At 34.3% G+C, this 22,017-nt stretch overlaps 2 protein-coding genes across 2 annotated transcripts in view; one reads left to right on the top strand and one right to left on the bottom strand.

The window, feature by feature from the left end:
• Positions 1–3,165, top strand: part of LOC129226402 (cyclin-dependent kinase 12-like) — a 171,092-nt gene extending 167,927 nt beyond the window's left edge. The window contains exon 15 of the mRNA XM_054861002.1: positions 1,998–3,165. The gene's annotated coding sequence lies outside the window, so the exon portion shown is untranslated. The remainder of the gene's footprint in view (positions 1–1,997) is intronic.
• Positions 1,849–21,164, bottom strand: LOC129226403 (uncharacterized protein DDB_G0287625-like). The gene is made up of 2 exons (XM_054861003.1): positions 20,649–21,164; positions 1,849–2,112 (listed from the first exon to the last, which is right to left on the bottom strand). The coding sequence occupies exons 1-2, from the start codon at positions 21,063–21,065 to the stop codon at positions 1,963–1,965; spliced, it is 567 nt and encodes a 188-aa protein (XP_054716978.1). The 5' UTR covers positions 21,066–21,164; the 3' UTR covers positions 1,849–1,962.
• Between the last annotated feature and the right edge of the window lie 853 nt (positions 21,165–22,017).

The following is a 22,017-nucleotide window of genomic DNA, read 5'->3' as shown; positions in this document are numbered from 1 at the left end:
GATATGCAGGCGCCTGGCACGCAGACCTTCATAGTTTGAGGGCCAGAGGTCCCTTTGATAGTTGATAAAGTTTAGTGTAACACGCGTTTAAAGTTCCCGTCCTAGGTAGGCTTTGATTTTTTTTCTAAATCATGCTCTGTAACAGCGCCTACCAGGGATACTAGTACTATCTCTTGCCCCGAAACAGAGGACAGGTTCACCTGCGATTTGTAATGGTTATCTCCAAAATTTTTATTTTGGCACTTACATACCTTTTCTTCTCACTGCCTCGAATATCTTAATATATCTCTTATCATCGAGATCACGAGATCCTAATGTAACTTCAAATGATTTTGTTGAACAAACGCATATTATTATGCAAGAAATTTTTGCTGCAGTGTTACCTCAAAACTGTAGAGTTTGATCTTTTCAGCCTTTGCTAAAAAATTTTAAACGTCGATTATGAAATAGAAATTCGTTCAAACTTTTCTGCCTCATATCCATTCAACGATTTCATTGAATCCTTGAATAATTGAATTTTCACCCACTTTTAAGCGGATTTTTTTAAAAGCTGATATGTGACCTCATTATTTGTGACAATTCAATATTCTATATCCAGATAAAATATCTATCTCCTAATAATTAAGTTTTTTCCAAGAGAAGCGAAATTTTCACTTAAATCCTCTAAACTGTGGGTGAAAATACTCACATTTCAAAATTATATCTCAATAGAAAGCCCCGATTATTCGGCACGATATGAAACTTGTTCCAATTTTCCAATATAATTAGAAAGTGAATTATAATGTGGACATAAATGCAAAGAATAGGACGGTTTAAACACGCATTTGTTTCTCATTATTCCCTACACTGTGACGTCAGAAAACTATCTGTACCTTCATTTGTCATCGTGACGCCGTACTCCACTAGGTATCTTTTCGTCTCTTCAATTTTAACTATCTTAAATCCGGAGTGAAATAAGGGAAAAAATTTACTAACTCCGCAGATCTCCACCAGGTGGTGCATGTGTGCGCTTAATTTACTATGAATAGCAGCAGCCGTCCTAAAGTTAAGACGGTGGCAAGGGACTTTAAGAGAGCACACGGTATGAGGAATAAATTTATGTATTTTGTCACCAAGAGTTTCTTCTAGAAAGACTTCAGCGGAAAGATATATGCAACTGTTTGAATTATAAATATGCAGAACATTTTATCAATAGTTCATCTATAAAGCTATGCAGAAAATAAATTAAAGACGTAGAAAAAAGTAAGTGAGCCGTACGTTCACCCTAGAGATTTCACTTAGTAAGATTTCAATCATGCCCACATATCTGAACAAATGAATGGAAAAGTTGAAGCTTTGAATTTGCTGATCAATAGTTTTAAAATTAGCAAAATTCCTAGTAGACCCGAGAAACGCTTTTTCCTGCTGTGTCGTAAATGTCCGAGAAGTATGAATCAGCTATCTCTATTTTAACTTAGATCATGGCCCCACTAGATGGCACTGACGCTTTCGGGCCTTGACAATTAATGACTTTTCTGTGTCAAACCGATGCAGCTATTATCTGCTCTGTGCAGTCACCAATCAATGACGAGTTTCAAAGTTGGTTTATTTTTGATTGAACTTCGCCCATTTTGACCGCAATAGGCACCGAACGGAACCCTTGAATCCACCAATCAATGGAAAACAGGGTTTCCCTGTAGCACCCTCTTAGTCGCCATGAGTTTCGGCTATTGTTATAGCCTATAAGCATAAACGAAATTTAGTGGGGCCATGCTTAGATAAAATTTCTGATCTCAGAAAGTTAAGATAGCAACTGTTATAGTTCGCCTAGTAAAATTGGGAAAAGGTTGAAGAGAATTAATTCATTAAAACAGTTAAAACCCTTTTATTTACATGCAATTTTGTACGAAGATGGCATCAGGTCTTGCCTGAAAGTCATTAAAAACAGTTAAAATCATTATTTTCTTTTTATACAATGTTTCATCATGATTTATTCGGCACATCCTTTTCCATTTCAGCCATCAAGTCTTTCCAAGGATCTTCCAGCATTGACGGATGTACATATTGTCGAATGTCAGCTGAATGTCCGGGGTTGGAATCGCTGGAGTTTGGACTCTGGTAGCTCCGTTTACCCTTCAAAAGAGAGAGAAGAAAAAAAAAATCTTGAGAATTCAGCTAGATTTCTTTGAATTTAAAAGTGGTATTTGTTCCATGCACCATGATTTCCTCATATTTACTGAAAATGAAACTAGCTCATCCAATAAAAACATAAGAAATAAGCATTTGAATGATTTGTAATTGCTTTAATACGAAGTTCACATTTGTCAGACACTGTGCGCTCTCCACTAAAAAAAAAAAAGTTTCTCTCTCCCTCATGCCCTTTCTAGAATATTAGCACCAGTCAAGATTTACCATATTGATACCTACAACAAACTGGAATGATTTCTGAGCAGATGGCGTTTGCTGGAACGCGAATAACACACGCTAACAAAAAAAAAAAAAAAAAAAAGCAATAACAATGTCAAACCCTGTATTTATTTTCATTTCCGGCAGAGCACAAAAACACCTGAGTACATAAAATTAAACGTTACAAAACGTATTTTTTTAAAAATTTCATGCAGTTCGGATTAAACATCAATTTGCATCAAACTTTGTTGTGAATGAATCTTTTAAGAGTTAAAAAAAAACACTAGCGATCAGCTACTATTAGTCATAACCGGGAGATGGTGAAAGTGGCATTTAGCGGGAAAGTCCTACCTTTTTGTGACTGACGCCCGACCTTGAAAATTACCTGAACACGGGGAGAATTTCTAGGGGGAAAGCCCCCAAAATCTAAAAACATGAACTGAAATTGAATGCACCGCACTCCATCCCTCCAGTTACGAGACCAAAAGTGACCCATAATCGCAGTTTTAGAATTTCGATTTTCCATGTTGAGGTTCCAAACTCCATCCCTTCCTCTTATATCGTCAAATATAGCCTGCAATTGCGATTTTAGGATTTAAATGTCGAAAAATTTCCAGGAGAAAGCTTCCAAACCTCGCCCCCTATTTACCACCATTAAAGGCGGTCTGAAATTGCGTTATCAGAACTTTAAATATTACTTTGCGCTCAAGTCAGGACATAAAACTTATAGCATTCAGCAATTTGGGCGTTATTTTCAGAATTTAGTGAGTATTTTCTTGCAAGTTTACCAATAATTTGTTTTAAGAAAAGAAATCCGCTTCATTACTGTTCTGGTTTTCCTTAAAAACTTTGAAATGCCAAAAAAAGTGAGAAATTGCCAATACTGCAACCTATTTTTGCCAACTTACTACTTTTGAAGATATGAAAATGTTACAGTATACAGCTGATTTCTGCACTAATGCAGAGATAATGGCAAAAAAACAACAAACGAAAAAGTTCACATGAAAATAATCTAAGTTCAAAATTAACAGGTTAACTTAATATACTCATTAGTGTACATTTTTTAACTAAGCACAGTTAATTAAAATCAATAAAAAGCGTTTAATTCAAACAGTGGCGGTGCTAGGCGTCGGCCACGTCGGCACCTGCCGACGGCCTCGCGCGGATAGGGCCTCGCAAAATTCTCAGAAGTTTTAAGATATTTCCATGTTTTTGATTCGCAACTCCAACAAACTATAGGGGGCGCTGCAGCCACTGTCTAATGGCTGATGAAAAAACTAAAACAAACGCACGCTGTAACATATAAATTGCCTCTAAACTTAGGAAATGATAGATATTTTTGTTCGCATGTATGATTTTTTGTTCTTTATTCATTTGAAAAGATTTTTCAAAGTCTTTTGGTTATTCTGACCCATGTAGAAAGAGATTAGAAATCAAAAAGTATTACGAAAGTAAAAAATTATGCAGAACACACAGTAAGTTGTTCTGAAGCAGCCATTTTCACGATGTTGAATTCGGAATTCATAAATTTTTGGTTCGCTTCGAACGGCATTTTCATTTTGTACCGTTTTTTTCTATACATTAGTACATATTAAGTTCAGTTTCGTGACATTTCCGGCATTTGTTGACATTTTTGTCACATAGTGCACATACGTGGCAGACTGTCAAGAGTAACGTTTAACACTAGATAATTTATTTCTATGACTATATGATTGGATATCGAAAGAAATCATGCATTTAATTCATTCGTCATGGAAATGATTTACCTGATATGCGAAATCTTGTCAAGATTTATTATTCTTTCACACAATTTTAAAACCATAACCCTATAAACAGATTTTTGGCGAACTTTTATTTTTTATTGTTCTAATTCTTAACGTTCTTTCTGGATTTTTCAATCTGTTCTGCGATATTTTCAAGAAAATTTGTTTTGCATACTGTCTATTTCAGTAGGATACTGTAGTAACAAAGGTTATTTAAATCATTTATGTGGAATTAGGTTGAGGAAAAGTGTCCAGTCAATGTTGTTAAGTTCGTTTTTTTTTTTCATCGAATTGAAAAATGTGTACTCAGATAAATAAAATGTGTACTCACAGTTTATATCAGATATTTTTGATGTTACGCTGTTGCGGATGACGATTCCAAATGATGAATTACACAAATAAAAAAAAAATACACATAACAAACTATTTGTTTTGCCCAAAATGAAAACATGGAACGCAATGTTTTAGTTTTGTCGGCAGTTTTGAAAATCTCCGCAAGCTAGCGTATTCGAGCGCTGGAGTTGCGAATTGAATATCTTATTAAATATAACAGGTGACGCAAAAGTAATCAAAATAGTGTGCAGGGGAGACTGCACAGAGCCCAGCCTTAGCAAATGTTTGGCCCAAATCTGTCGGGGCCTGAGTTAAAAATATTCAATGGCAACAGCTTATTGATCAGCTAACTCTATTCCCCCTTACCCCCTTTTTTTTGCTCTTCTTTTCAGTTCTTTTCTTTTTTTCTCTTGTTTCCTAAGTTCATTAAAAAGTAAGAAAATGTTTAAAATGCTGCTCCTCCGAATTCCCCCCCCCCCCCTCCACACACACACACACCGAAAGCATTATGGAGCAACTGAAAATTTGTTTCCAGATCTTAAATTTCGCGATATTTCCAGCTTAAAGCCCCCAAATTCTCAACAACATCGAAAATCGCTTAAGAGCCACTGTCTGTAAGAATCAGGCAGTTTAAAGTATTTGTGATTTTTGACATTTTTAATTTTTTTTTTATTTTCACATATGCTGTTCCTTATCATGAATGTAATGTAAATCCGAAATTTGAGCTTCGTCTGACTTACCGTTTTTGAGAAAATATTTTTTTTAGTTTAGGGGGCGTGGCACATTTTTGCTGATTTTTCAAATTTGCAGTTTTTTATGTGCTTGCTGCTTGAAGCGCCCCTATAATGACAAGGATTTTTTAATTCAATATTATTATATGGCCTTGTTAGATACTGTCTAATCGGTGTCAAATCGGTGACACTACGAGGGCGACGCCCACAAACTCCGTTTAAAAATGACCGAAAATAAAGTTTTTTCTATATTCAACGCCGATTTTCTCAAAGCGCCTTCATGATAACGCCAACGTTTTTAGATCATTTTTAGCCACACTTACATACATCAAAAATATGTAATAAAATCGGTGTCACTATAAGGGCGCCAGAAGATATTGGAACTTTTATTTGATAAATTTTACAAAAACACAAATATTTATAATCTAACTACAACTGTCGCCCTCATAGCAGAGCTCTGATACTAAATAAGTTTGATAACCAACATGTTTGTTTAACATTTGCACAAAAAAAAAATCGGTGTCACTCCTATTATTTTTGCAAATATAATCATTCGAAGTTAGTACGTTATGGGAGTTTTTTATATTTATTTATTTAATCTTTTCAAACCCAGATAGTTTTTTAAACATATTTATTTTTAATTTAATGCAAAGAAGTGTACTTTTTAATGTAAATAGCTTTGGGCAGTAAGAGAGTCTTTTTCTTGAATAGAAAAATTTAGGAGCTCTAAGCTCCAGGCGTTCCAGAAACAGTCATATGTTCATGTTCATGTCTAGATTATCGTACCAATATTCGTCTTGTTTTTCCGGCCAAACAAATTTATGTATTCCAATAGTTCTTGACATGCATTTGACCTAAACTTGCAAATGGTCAACTTCTACTATTTTTCTGGGATGCCATGTTTTCCCATACTTTAGTGCTCCAAAATTAGCAGTTTTCAATAAGAGATGACCGTCTTTCTGAAATTGGTTGATTTGATTCTTAATGTTTTCTTCGTTTTGGTCTACGTTATCCTCAAATTCAGTTTCAGATTCTGAATGTTCGCTTTCTTCAATATTCTCATTTGATGTATTGAGAATGCATTCGTTTTTCTTGTTTCTTGTATCGAAAAAAAAGGGGATAGGATTTGGTTCACAGTACAATACTCTGGAGCAACGAACAGTTTTTTCCCCGTTACGAACTGCATTTCTCATCAAGTGTGCAACTTGACTGGGATGTTGTTTTTTCCCAGTATTTTCACCAATCGTAAATTGTTCTTATAAATACTGCTTCTCTGCTTTGAAGTGAACTTGAACTGAGCTCGTAAAGATAGAGCCCATCCAATTTCATTAAATTGAACTTGTGGCAATGCAGGGGTATTTAATAGTTGAACAATTTGAAGCATTTATATAAGATGTTTGTAAGAGCTTCTCACTATACATCTTTCGTATAAAATCCATTTGCAAGTTGAGGTCAAATGTATGTCAAGAACAATTGGAATAAATAAATTTGTTTGGGCCGAAAAAACAAGATGAGTATTGGTATGATAATCTAGACATATTATGCACAATAGATCCGCCTGTACCTATATCAAAACGGTCATTTTCTATTCAAGAAAAAGACACTCTTACTGCCCAAAACTGTTTATGTTATAAGGTACACTTCTTTGTATTAAATTAAATTAAAAATAAATATGTTCAAAAAAAAAAAAAAAAAACTATCTCGGTGTGAAAAGATTAAATAAATAAATATAGAAAAACGCCATAACGTACTAACTTCGAACGATTATATTTCCAAAAATAATAGGAGTGACACCGATTTTTTGTGTGCAAATGTTAGACAAATATGTTGGTTATCATCCTAATTTAGTGTCAGATATCTGCTATGAGGGTGACAGTTGTAGTTAGATTATAAATATTTGTGTTTTTGTGAAATTTATCAAATAAAAGTTCCAATATCTTCTGGCGCCCTTATAGTGACACCGATTTTATTACATATTTTTGATATATGTAAGTGTGGCTAGAAAATGATCTAAAAATGTTGGTGTCATCATGAAGGCGCTTTGAGAAAATTAGCCTTGAATATAGAAAAAAATTCATTTTCGGTCATTTTTAAACGGAGTTTGTGGGCGTCGCCCTCGTAGTGTCACCGATTTGACAGCTGTAACAGTATCTAACAAGACCATATAGTAATATGGAATTTAAAAATCCATGTCATTATAAGGGCGCTTCAAGCAACAAACACATTAAAATCTGCAAATTTGAAAAACCAGCAAAAATGTGCCACGCCCCCTAAACAGAAAAATTTGTTTTCTCAAAAACGGTGAGTCAGACAAATCTCAAATTTCGGATTTACATTACATTCATGATGAGGAACAACCTATGTGAAAATAGAGAAAATTAAAAATCCCAACAATCACAACCTGCCTGATCCTTACAAACAATGGCTCTTAAACTTGCGTTTTTTTAGCTTGAATTTAAAAAATTACCGAGCCTAATATTATAAAAAATGGCCTTACAATCGCATCTTTAGGGCTTGAATCTCAAAAAATATTCGGGCAAGGATCCCCATACCGCCTTTCTTTTATATCATAAGCAATTAGGCTTTTTAAACTACATTAACAAAAAGTTTAAGTGGAATGGCTCCTGAATATAAAATATTGCGAAAGTTTTTAGTACCATAACTTTCAAAATTTTTCGAGGGAAGAGCTCCCTTCCTTCCCGCAAAATCTTCAAAGTTTGTCTAAAATTGCGTTTTTGAAACTTCAATTTCGAGAATTTGTATTAGATTGATTTTGATCTTTTTTTTTTTTATTTTTTTAAGAATCGATCTAGACAGTCTCTGACCCTAAATTCAATAAATATGGCCTATAATTGCGTTTTTAAGGCTTCAATTTCTAGAAATTACCACCGAGACCTCCTGTACCTTTTTTCCCTTAACATCAACAAAAAAAGCCTAAAATGGCGTTTTTCAACTATAAATTTCAAAATTTTTACGGGGGAGAACCCCCGGACCCCCCTTTTTATCAGGTAATTTTTTCCCTCGTCAATGTGCCGCCTCCTCCACCCACCACCAAAAAAACTTCTTTTTGACTGCGCTACTAATCACGAAATGTTTTTGTCCTAGCAATTAAGTGAATTGGGAACCCTAAGTTCCAATAGTTAGTACAAAAATTAATTCCATGAATTCAATTATTTGTCTGAGAATATTTTATGATTAAAAGGGCCTCGCAAAACTGCATCGCCGACGTCTACTTTTGTTCTCGCGCCGCCACTGAATTCAAATTTAGATATCAGAGAGAATGCACAATCATTAATTGATATCAATATCATATGTATATGAAGTTGCTAAATTTCCATTAAAATTTGTAGATAGATAAAGGTGTTGAAAATTCGATTCCTAGTTTTTGACTTGTTCAAATTCATGGCACAATTTTGTTTCTGACAAACACAGTGGGGTGATTCTCCAAAATCCTAACAATATTATGTCCCAAAAGCATAACACAAGGATTGTCCGACCTAGGGGTTTTTTTTTTTTTTTTTTTCAATAATAAGAAATAAATTTTTCGATGTTTCCATTCTTATCAAAACAATAACTCACTTATCTTTTCCTACAAAAATTTTTGAACAACCAGAAAGTCACTCTTTTGACATGTCCTCATTAGTTTCTCAAACATACTTAAAATTATTCAAAAATTGTATGTCAACATTCTGCAAATTTAATTTGTAGCACTAAATTATGCATACTTAAAGGTGTGAAATGACATCCTTCAACTAAATTCAATTATTTAAATAATCTCAAGTACATCATTTTACAGTTTGTCCTCAGTTTTCATGTCAATCTCCTGTCCTATAAATGAGTTCAATTATTATAGATTAAAAAAAGGAATTTTTATTTTGCTGTGCTACAACACTTTATTATAGTATTTTGTTAATGTGATTTATCTGCTGCTCTTACTAAAAATTAAAAAAAGGGTATGCAACATTTTTGCTGTCATTCTCCTTTACAATATTTTTGTGTTAAATAAAAGAAAAAAATAGTTCTACTCATAGTGTGTAGTTGAATTAAGAGGTTAGAATATAAAAATAACATTTGAGCTTACAAAACAGCCAAATTACAAAGAAAATGTAATACTCCTGGCCCAAAATGTCATACTCCTGGTGCAAAAAAAAAAAAGTCAATTCTCCTAGCATTATTTATTACGCACTGGTTATTTCACACATTTAGTAGAACAGAATTTATTTTGAAAACAATTGTTAGAAAAAAGCTTATGATTTTTAAAAAAACTGAATTTGGCAAACGATAAATAAAAAAAGTAGCAGTAGAGAAATTCTATAAATTTAATCTTTTTTTTAATCCCATATTTTTGAAATATTATGAAAATTTAAAGGCTTAAACTTTCATGGGTAGGGTATTTTCAAATCATTTTTAAAAGTTTAAATGAATTCATTTCGGATGTTTTTTCATTTCATTTTGTTTGCATAAAAATTTAGTGATCTTTTTAAAACTAACCATCACATATCAAAAGCTACAATTCAGAATGTCTAGTCACTTTTACTTGATAGTCATTCACATTCATAAGAAAGTAACAAAATGTGGGTTTAAATTCTCCTTTGCTCACAGCAAAACCTTGGCGAGTTTTGCTGCCGCCAAATGCATTTCAAAGCCTGCCAAGCTAATCTTACACGAAAACGAACATAGAAGCAAACTTTAAAATAGTAGACTGCGTTTACAGTGGTATAATTAAGTGATGTAATGACAAAATGAGAGGACATAAATATCGTTATAACACTGAAACAAGCAGGTTGTATAAAGATATTAAGCAAAAAACAAATGTTAACAATATGGATGATTCACTAACGGAACACAAAAATCAAGATTTAAAATTAAAGAAAGGGATTTTTCCTGAAAAAATTGCACATACATACAGAATAAACATCCATATATTGATAACTAAATAGCAAAAAAAATTTCATTCATGTATTTCATCGGATTCTACGTATTTTTGATAATTTCTTAGGCGCTCCATGTAAAGTCTACGGGAGGAATATTTTTATGGCCTGCGGGGGTAAACTGGAGGCTTTGTCCAATGAGCGAAGAGTCACGTATTGCGAGACTGAAGGGTCTTCTATATAGGGGCTCAAGTTCCTTGGAGTTTGTGCCCTGAATATGCTCACTATCGGTGCTCTGGAATTAATATGAATCTATTGAAAATCCAGAAGTACATACACGATTTTATCAAAATGATTGAAGGGCATTTAGTTGAAGATGGAGAGAGAAAGAAGAAAAATTGCTTTTCTGGATATTACTACATCACATAAAATCATTCAACTGAGCAATATATCCTTAAATTTCTGCCACGCAACTACATTTCAAGAATCTAATCATTGTATCTAGTTTTGAAGACCTTTGGTTCATTACCTAAAGCAAAATGTGGCTGAGAACCACCCGAAACATTTTCACTTGACGAACCTTTATTTTCAGTCTCTTTCCGCGTCGCAAGGGCTGCCATCTGGTGATACGTTAGCAAGTTCAATTATAGAAATATATCATGAAAATGGAAACAATTACATTTTAGATTGTTCGTACAATCAGAACGTACGTCAGAAATATAAATGAATAAATAAGTTTTACTGCAAAGCATAGCTTAATATAAAGCTGTAGAGTTTGTTAGTTTGAACGCGCTAATCTCAGGAACTACTGGTTCGGATTAAAAAATTATTTTTGTGTTAAAGTCTAATTTATTGAGGTAAGCTATAGGTTATATAACATCATGCTATGACTAATAGGAGTGGAGCAGCAATAAATTGAAATAAAATCAATAATATTTATGATGCATTATTTATTGCTTAATGAAGCATTTTCAAATATACGATCGTAGCACAATCGGTTAGGCGCCGGGCTAGTGATGCAATTATCTCGGGTTCGCATCCGGCTGCCAACAGGGAGAGTTTTAGCGTTCTGTTTTATCAAAGTTACCGATAATATCATGTAAATTTTTAAATCAAGGGCTTTCAATTATTTTCGGTTTTCTTATTTGTCGGAAAATACCCATGGACAAGGGTGTAATTTTATGTCATAGCATGACATACTTAAAATAGTTTTTAAATATATTTTTGTCTTATTAACACAGGTGAAACCACGATGCAAAGCTAAAAATAAATAAAGGAAAGTGTGCTAAAACAAATTTCGGAGTTACAAGGAACCCCTTTTTCCTTTCAAAAAAGATGAGAGCTTGCGGATTTAAAAACTCCAAAGCAGTCGATTGTCTCTGCTCGCATCTTCTCAGCCACTTCAAAACACCGGTCTGGGAGGTTTTGCAAATTTATCATTTTATACTTATTTATTTATTAATTTTCATTTTTACTTTCAGGAAAAGATTCCAACTTCATATTTTTAAAGATATTTACATTATTAAAAGCTTTGCTTTTTAGTAAAACTTATTTGTTTTTATATTTCTGCTGCATGTTCCTTGTAGTGTTATTAATATTTTTTAATTAATGTTGTGAGAAAATTTTAAATTATCATGGAATAAATTATTTTTGTGTTATGAGATTTTGTTGATCATTTTACAACGTTTGATATTTTTCATAGCTACGAACAATCTAAAATGAAATTGTTTTTATTCTAATGATTTATTTCTAAAATTGTTCATTGTGCAAGAAAGTGAAAAGTGAAAAATAAAAGTTCATTTTCCATTTTCATTACTTTAAAATTTTGGTAATGTCTCCCCCCCCCCCTTCCGCACTGAAAAGCACAGACATTTGGATTACAAGCTTTATTTCATCGATTATACCTCTTTCGGGTTCTAAAATGATTTGTATTTACTAGCTACGTCACCCAACTTTGCATGGTCTACTTCGAAAATAGAAGTTACGTCAAGTGACGCGTGTTTAACAAGCCAGGTTTGAACATAAAAAAAATGTAAAATTCCTTGACAGATTGTGGAAAATTAACCAAAAAAGAAAAATTTTAAATCCCCCCGATTTCAGGAAAAGTCGGAATTTTATTTGTCCATATTCTAAGGGAAAAGAATGACAGCATATCTTTCTTCTTAACGATTTTCTTCATGCTACAAATTTTAATAAAAGCATTGCTCAATGATGACTGTTATCAACAATGGATTTCTATTTGAACGCTTACCTGCAGTTAGCATGAAATTAGTCAAGACCAGTTATAATACACGTTCCAATTACCTTAAAACATTGGAACAAATTTTATTTGATGCAGAAAATTAGAGTGGTTTCTATGGATATTTTATTTTAGTTTTTGAGAGCCTTTTTTTCTCCCTCATATAAAAGAAAAACACCCATTTCCGATCCTAAAATTAAATTTTTATCAGTTCGGTACGTTTCGTTTCTGGTGTTCGTAACACTCCCCTCCCCCCTACGTTCCTTCTCGGGCCATTTGGAGCCCCTAAAGAACGGGGGTCATAGGCCATGGCCTTCAGCAATAATCAGGCCCTATGTATAGGGAACATACATACATTTACATTCTTTGTTTTATAAATATCCTTATGTAGGCTTACCAGATTTCTGAAATGTTCAACCGTGACCCTGGAATACCCCCCCCCCTCCCATGCTCCGTAAAATCTTTTGAAATATGATAATAAAAACTATTCAAAATAGACATTTTATAACAGTTTTTTCTTTTCTTTTTTCAGCTTTAGAATGAGCTTGTTAGCCCAAAAGTTTTGGATACTTCGGATTAGAAACACCCCTGAAGGGAACAAACCCCTGGTTTTTAGCGTGTTTTAGAGGGTAGTTCATTCTCAATGCTATGAAAAAATACTTATTTTGAGCCTAAACCAGGGCAGTAGTGTCACTTCAAATTTTCGGCCCCGCCGCAAAATTTGATTTTGGGCCCCCTACTAAAAATCGTATTAATGTATATTTGTAATACAATTTTTCAATTTTGTGGAGAAATATGTTTTTGGGGTGAGCTTATAAAATTGTTCTGAAATTCCAGCTTAAAAAACGAAATTTCAGAAAGTTTCAAAAGTTTTTACACACATGATTGTGAGTCACCTTTGGGGGAAGGAATCAGGGACGCCTCCGAAAATCTCTCGATATTAAAATTCCAAAAACGTAATCCTAAACAATATTTGTTAATGTTAATAAAAAGGGAGGGGGGGTATGGGCTCTCCCGTAGGAAATTTTTTGAAATGGAACTCCTAAAAACGCAATTGTATGCCACATTTGATGACCTTGCAATGAGAGTAAATGGGGGATTCTGCAACCAAATTTTCAAAATTGAAGTTCCAAAAACGCAATTTTAGGTGAAGTCAGGTAATATTTAGAAGTATACCAAGTTTGGGAGCCATCTTTGTAAATTTTTCAAAATTGAAGTTTTAAAAACGCACTTGTAAGCCATCCTTAAATAGCTTTTTTGGAACTTCGATTTCGATAAATTAAGGGGCAAAATTTCAAACCCTCTCATCCCTTCCCCTAACTTCGTGTGTTTTTACTCAAATGTGTTTTTAGGATGTTTGTAAGGGGAAGTATACAAAGATGAGACTACCGGAAAATTTTTTGATATTGAAGTTCCTAAAACGTAATTTTAGAGGATCTTCGGTTTATTTTAACAGGAACAAGGTTTCGGAGGGTCTTCCCTGGAAAATTTTCAAATTGAACTCCTGAAACACAATTGCAGGCCACATTTGAACCTGCTAACGAGAAGTGATGGGATTCCGGGGCTCTCCCGGCATTTTTTGGAAATCAAAGTTTTAAAATCGTAAATTTGGGAAGTGATGGGATTCGAAACTTTGCCAAGGAATTTTTCGAAATCGAAGTGCTAAAAAAGCAATTTTAAGTGATTTTTGGACATATTAGGGAGAAGAAGGGTTTCCGGACTCTCTCCCAGAATGTTTCCGAAATTGAAGTTTAAAAACACAATTGGCTGTCTTCTCTTAGGTGAAGTAAAAGGAAATTATTTAGTTTCAGGATCCTTTCTTTCCCACCTTCTTGGCTAATTCCCTATCTTTTGTTTATTTTGAAAAAAAAAATGTAAGAAAACTTAGTAAGTAATATGCCCCCCCCCCCCCTCCAAAAAGAAAAAAAATTCTTTAAACAAAGTAGCTATTGCATTTCTTTTCTTTAAATTGAGAGGTCAGGAGTTAGGCGCTTTTCCGCCATCTAATGTCAGGACTTGTTTACTGAACCAACAAGGCCGTGACTTAGAGTCCCTGCTATTTGGAGGCCCCCAAATGGCGAAACCCGTTTCAACAAAATTGTAATGATAGGCTGCAAGAGGGCTTCGAAAAGGTGTTTGGCCTGCAACTCTGATATCTTAATCGGAGACCCTAGACCAATAGGTTCTGGGCTTCTAGAGGGCCCAGAACCAATACAAGCATATAAAAATAAGTTTGATTTACAGAAAAATTAAATGAAAACAATGCTCAAAAGTTTTCGGACCCCTTCCGATTCCCCCCCTCCCCAATTCAGATCCTACCAAAAAACTTCTCTTTGGCTGTCTTTTTCCGGTCTACGGAACGGTCGTGACTTTTTCTTTCTTTTAATTTTCTTTCAGGAATTTTTATTCTTTCCGTGGCAGGTGGCTTAGTTACTTTTTGCACCGATCTCAGATTTGGTTTATGCGCAGGGAAGTTGGGCCGTGGGCCCCCTCCTCTCTACTCAGGGGCCTGTTTACTGAATAGGCCAACTAGGGTATGCCTAGAGCCCCTGCTATTTGGTGGCCCTGAATTGCTAAAACTGTTTTAGCAAATATTAAAAATTGTAATGTTTTTTGTCTACATGAGGGCCCCGAAAATGTTTTTGACCTAGGCCCCTGATATTTTAATCAATACCCTAGGTCAATAGGTTCTGGAGTTCTAGGGGGGTCCTGAACTAATATAATCTTTTTAAACTAAGTTTTTTTAAGGAATAATTTAATAAGATTTAATGAAAACAAAGCTCAAAAATTTTCGGCCCCCTTCCGGATCCGGGCCCCCCCAGCGTTGCGGGGTCTTGCGGTACGTAGTTACGCCACTGAACCAGGGGTAATAATGAATGACACTAGCAGTTAAATTTAAACATTTTATTTCTTACATGTAATATTTGTTAGTTACTTTAGTAAGAAGAAATACTGTGAATGAGGAATAAAAACTTGAACAATATTTACACATGTATTTTTCATTCAATATTACTTTTTTTTTAAAAACTCTTTTTTGGTTTTCCTGTTGTCGTAAAAATCCTCACAAGCCGATTCGATATTAATTTTACAAGCCTGTGTTTTAAATGACAAAGTATAATTACCCAAAATAATCCTTCACAGTTAAACATTTTTAGACTTTCTTGGTCGTATAATCAAATTTATCTTTTTCCGGGACGTGAAGTAATCCGACCGGGATTTTGCCTGAAATCCAGGACGTCTGGCAAGCCTATCCTTATGTCACAATTGAACATTAATTTTGTAATGATTTATAAAAATCTCAAACGAACTTAAACATTAGCTAGCAAATTTTTTTGCTTTTAACAGAAGTCAGTAGGGAAGCTTTCTTCCCTAATTGATCACTTTCGTATTCGAAAAATAATTATAACAAAACATTTCAGTCAATATTCTTTTCGTCAATTTTGCAATCAACTATAAAAAAATAGAAGTTGTTCTACCAGATAACAGCAGCACGAGTTTTTGACGCAGAATCAAACTGAAACTAACATACCGTCTCTTCTCTTCTCTTCAAAAAAAGACAATAAAAAATTTTTGAAAAAAAAATAGAACCAACTTCAAAATTGCTCTAAAAAGTGAAAAATAATTTTATTCTTTAAACACGATCGATAATACTCTTAAACATAATTTTTGAAGTTGGCACAAAAACAAAAAGTAAAATCCAATGTAACCATGCTTCTTTCATATTTTTTCAGAAAATCATCCAAAGTTAGGAACGAAGCATTTATATCGTTACTCAAATATGCTGTTATCAATGCATGTGGTAATGAAGAAACTAGGGTTGGTTAAATTTATAGTTATAGTTGAGTTATGGTTGTGAATGATCTTATCTATCGTTTTTGCGCCAACTTCAAAAATTATGTTTAAAAGTATTATCGATGGTGTTTAAAGAATAAATTTTTTTTCTCACTTTTTAGAGCAGTTTTGAAGTTGGTTCTTTTTTTTTTCAAAAGTTTTTTATTTCATTCTTTTTAGTGTAAATGTAGATATTTCAGTAATAGTAAGAAGTTACCATCATGAAACTTTACCTTTTTTTTTTTCATAAAAATGCTCCATACTAAACATATATATATATATATATATATATATATATATATATATATATATATATATATATATATATAAGCACACCTTAAACTTTAAGCAATTGGCACTAAAAATTTATCTTTGTTCCTCTCTGGAATTCATTTGTGTGTTAATTTAATTATAACCATTTAAATATCCCTAACTAATTTGCATTTCACAGGATACCAGTTGCTTGTGATACAATCCTGTATAGTTGAGGAAAACATAATTTTTTAGTCTTGTGAAGGCTAAGCAGATCCTGATTAGTGCATCACCTCGCTTCCAGCTTAGCTTTACCACCAATATGGAGCAATGATACTGAAGAAACTTGATGCTTGCTTCAGAGAAGCCTTTATTCAAAATTATCACTACAATTACTATTAATGTTACTGTTATATGGCACCAAACTTTTATAACAATGGGTTTCATATCATTTCGATCATTTAATAAGGAAATTGCATAAAATTTACTGTTTTTTGCCCACAACTTTTTTTCTAAAGAACAAATACGATCAAACAAAGTAATGGGACCTAAGTTGAGCCATCCCCTAGCCATTAAAAAAAGAATCATCAAAATCGGTTCACTAGGAGAGACGCTGTGAGTGGACAAACAAACAAAAAAAACATACATACGGTATGAACTGATAACCGCCTCCTTTTTGAAGTTGGTTAAAAAGCGTTCTTCCTTAATTGACTACTTTTGTACTCGAAAAATAATTTCAACAAAATTTTTTGCTAATTTTGCAATCAACTATAATAAATTATACGTTAACTTACTGTTCTATCACTAGATGGCAGCACAAGTATTTGTCGCAGAAAGAAACTGCAATTAGATTCTCGTTTCACGCAGATAACACATACAGTGAAACCTGTGTAAGTTGACCACTTACGGTGTGGTGAACTTACAAAGGTTGAATTATATGACATACAGTAGACCCTCGTTTTACGCGGGTTTATTTTTCACGGTTTTGATCATACAAGGTTTAAGATTTGACACCTGTATTTTCAGTAAGTTACCGCCCTAAAGCCAGGGCTAAATACCTGTATTTTATTTTGCGCAGATGATTTTCAGTTTTACGCAGAAGTGGCAATGCAAACCGATAAAATTTTCCCCTTTTTCAAAATCCAAACTCCTAAAGATTGCAGATTATGTGTAATGAATTGCATTTTGGCCTGCTAACAATCAAGCTTGGGCCACTGGAGACATTTATGCAATTGATTCCAGAGCTCTTCCCAGAAGTTATTAAACTCAGGGGTAACCCCCACTTAAGGAAAAGGCATACCCCCCTATACCACGAAGACCCCCCCCCAAACAGTAAAATTCCCCTAAAAACAACCCCCTAAAAAATTTCAATGACGCAGTCTGTGCCATGACCCCCCCCCCCCCCCCCTCCATTTTTAGACAGTAGAAATGATCTTTCTGATTTGTTAGTGAAGAAAGGTTCTACCATGGAAATGACGCAAGTGATCATGGATTTATTAATGCTCTGCAAAAAATTACAGAGAAAAATTCTTAATCTTACGCTGGCTATGAATCTCTTAAGACTATCATAGCCAGCTTCTCTTTATAAACAGGACACGAAATTAATTTATGTTTTCTTTATGCATGTTGTGCATAAAAGTCAATATATAAGTACACATTAAACTTATTATACAATTAGTCATCACTAGAATGAAGTATTTTGTTATCTACGAGACCAATATATTAACACTAGTATTAGGTCTCAATTTACGCAGCATTTACCTGGAACGTAACTCTTACGTAAAACGAGAGTCTGCTGTAGATCCAATTCTGTGCCTGAAAGTAGCGGTCAACTTAGACAGGTGGTCAACTTTACAGGTTTTACTGTACTATGCATGAGAATACACAATGTAAAAACAGATTAAAAATTACTCTTTATTTTTCAGTTATTGTACCGCAAGCTGTAATTTTATGTTTTATTGTTGAATGTTACGTAAAGCTTTTTAAGTTAAAAAAGAAATGCAAGTATTTAGGTCCTACCTAGTTGAGTTAGACATTGCACTAACCACCAATCTAAAATTCAACACTTCTGTCCCAGCAACTGATATAGCTCACTAGGCAAAGTGTTGAACATAGCCCAATAATGCAACAGAATACATGTACAGTATACTCCCAACCACGGAATAGGTTGAACCTAATTAATAGGGCAGACAAGTAATGAATGGGACAAAAATTGAATTGAGTCGTTGCTAAGTTTCCAATAATAAATTTACTTGATAAAAACATTGCCTTATGGTGTCAATAGTGCATCTAATCACCCAGTAACTTGACAGTATACTGGTTCATTAAAGTAAAGCCACATTTTTCAGTAAATTCATTTTTCTAGAATAATATTCCAACTGGCCACAAGGATCAGTTTTGCGAGCTGTATGTTGGGCACTACTGTTTTAGTTTATTAGATAGAATTCCACTATTTCTATGTTTTATTGCCTGACTAAAGTCTTCAATTTCTAAAGCCTTCAGCATATCAAGATAAACTCTTGGTAAATTCAATGATTTTTTTACAAATAGTAGTTGAAACGAACTCGGATGCAATTGAATTACTTTTTGAAGGGGCCTGGCAAAATCAAGAACATGCAAGTCCACTACTACAGAATATAAAATGTAAGAAATGCCGAAAATAATGGTAAATTCAAAATTAGTGATGCTCTAGAACTAAAATCACATTACAAGAAAAGGGGAGCAACAGTTACAGTAGAGGATGAAATTGGATTCCAAATCTGATTTGTTTTTGAGATTACTAAATCACTCAATATTTCTAATGCTCTTTTAGCTATTCTTACTTTCTTACTACCCAAGACATTTTCCCATGACTTTAAATAAATTTCCATAACGTTTAAAGAAAGTATTAATTTCCAGGATTTCCATGACCCGTACGAAAATGTAAAATCATTTAAAATTGATTAAACATTTTTTTTTTAAGCTTGCCCCCTGACTGCCTAAATTACAAGCTACCCCTGCAGCTGAATAACTCTAGAACAGGGCTGTTCAACTGCAAAGAGCACATGGGTCAGAATTCTGGTCACTGATCAGCTGGCAGGCCACAGTTTGAAAAAGTTGAACAATAACCTCTTACCTCTTATATAACAATTAATAATTTAATTATTAATTATAAAACAATGAAACAGAAAGATTATAAAACAATCTGCTTAGATTTTAATGGGAAAACCAAGGTCAATCCGTCTTCTTTACTAGGGCAGGAATGTCAACATTGACATTTGTCGTTGCTAGTCGAAGGTCTAATTTTTTATTTTTAATCAATTGCAGGCAGGTTTCGCTTTTCTGAAGTGTTTTTCTCTTCCCTCCCTGTCTCCCCTGGCCAAAGCGTGACAATACTATTTCTAGGAATTCGTTTGAACACCAGCATGCAGGGTAGGACTGCTCGACCTTGGCCTGTAGATGTCCTGTGTACCTTTTTCTCCCAATACAATGAAAGGAGTTAAACAGCAATAAAGAAGAAATTTTGGTGATCTCGGCTTGACCAAGAATGGTAGTCTGGGATGCTCCTTGATACCATCAAGTATCAGAAAAAGAAATATGCTGAATAAGAAGTTGGGGGGCATTCAGCCACAGACCGCCAGTTGGACAGCCCTGCTCTAGAAGTCAACTACTGGAGAGGTTCATTCGATTCTGAATTCACTCGATAAATACATTGCTCAAGTGATAGACATCTAGAGAACTCTATAAATACATTGCTTGAGTGATAGACATCTCGAGAATTCGATAAAGCCATTGCTCGATGTGATGATCGAGAATTCGAGCAGTCCATTGCTCGACTACTTGGAAAGTGATAATTGAGAACTTGAGCAGTGTCAATCGAGAACGTCAACTATGTAAATAGAGAACTCGAGATGTGATAATAAAGAAATTGAAGTACAATAATCAAGAACTCAAAAAATTATAATCGAGATGTAATATTTGAGAACTCGAGATAATCAAGCTTTTGAGTGATCTTGAATAATCGAGCAATTTGATTATGAGAACTCTATTATGCCCATCACTACCACTCTGAACCCTCTCGCCACGTCCCTGTATCGACTACATTTATGTCAGCAGATAAGGTTTATTAGAAAAAGAAAAGGTTAGATATATCTCATTAATTTAAGACCCGCTTTGCTATGCATCTCGTATTTTTCATATAATTTGTTGTAACTTACTTTAAGTAAGTCGACTGGTACAAAATATTTAAGAGTTTAGAACATACCTGAAATCTGTTATGCCTATTTGATGTATTATAAGGACTTCCAAATGATGCGTCACCGAAATATGAACTGGAATTGCCGCTGGAACCGTACGAACTGCGATTAGCATAATTACTCCTACCATCTGAACTGTTCGGGGTATTGTATGAATTTGGCGAATTTCGGTGAAAGTTTTGCCGGTATGGAGAAGAATTACGAGGCGAAAACATTTCCGGTGAATTATTGTGCATTGGACTTCGGTTGGCATTTGAATAGTTCAAATGATTCGGGGAACGATATCTGTTACCTTGTTGTGTATGTGGAGATTGAAATCGGTTACCTTGGGAAAAACTCGGACTCCTTTGCGCAAAAAAACGATTGCCATGTTGAAATCCAACAGGCGAATTGTTATAGGCTTGCCGATTATAATTGGTATTCATCTTCAATTTTAATCCCCACAGCAAAGGGGAAATTACTGATGGAAAATTGCACGAACAACGATTGTCAACAAATATAGCAAGGGGTCAAGGCAAGAGAGAGGGAGGGAGGAAAAAGCGCTACAGTTACAGTTTTTTGCAAAAGCTACAGTCACAGTTATACTCAGGGTTGCCAGGCGTCCCGGATTTCAAGGGACAGTCCCGTATTTTGAAAAATTGTCCCGGGGAACTTCCAAACGGGACGGCTAAAGTCCCGTATTCTAGCTAATAACAATATTGCAAACAACGAGTCATTATTTTAAGGGAAAAAAAGTGGTTTGAGTTCACAGATAAAATGAAAGTAAAGTTTTCTGACACGTCAGCTATTCGCAACTCCAACGAACTATAGGGGGCACTGCGGTCACTGTCTAATGGCCGACTTAAAAACTTAAACAAGCGCATGTGGTAACGAAGAAAATGCTAAAAGTGTTGTGATTTTTGTTCGTATGTATGAATTTTTCGCTTTATTCATTTGAAAAGATTTTTCAGTCTTTTGGTTATTCTGACCCATATAGAAAGAGATTAGAAACCAAAAAGTATTACGAAAGTAAACAATTAATGCAGAACACACAGTAAGTTGTTCTGAAGCAGCCATTTTCACGATGTTGAATTCGGAATTCATAAATTTTTGGTTCGCTTCGAACGGCATTTTCATTTTGTACCGTTTTTTCAATACATTAGTACATATTAAGTTCAGTTTCGTGACATTTCCGTCATTTGTTGACATTTTTGTCACATCCCAAGTAGCATTGAATCTTGGCGCAATATTGTACTTGGTTGGCTGAATGTTGGCGTACGATTTACACCCAATATTGGCTGAAGCTCGTAGGGGATACATTTTAACAATATCGGCCAATATTGCTATTGCAATCTTGAGCCATTATTGCATGCCGATCTAAGGCCAATATTGGCGTTA

Source organism: Uloborus diversus, chromosome 7, assembly GCF_026930045.1.
Source record: "Uloborus diversus isolate 005 chromosome 7, Udiv.v.3.1, whole genome shotgun sequence".
NCBI lineage: Eukaryota > Metazoa > Arthropoda > Arachnida > Araneae > Uloboridae > Uloborus > Uloborus diversus.
The sequence above is the reverse complement of the archived record's forward strand: the minus strand, read 5'-3'. Positions and strand labels throughout refer to the sequence as shown.

Bases quoted from the DNA above. Each gene is read 5' to 3' on its own strand.
- LOC129226403 (XM_054861003.1), bottom strand. From the start codon at position 21,065: ATGAATACCAATTATAATCGGCAAGCCTATAACAATTCGCCTGTTGGA. The intron at 2,113-20,648 runs GTATGTTCTAAA...TCTCTTTTGAAG, and splicing joins ATAGGCATAACAGATTTCAG to GGTAAACGGAGCTACCAGAG.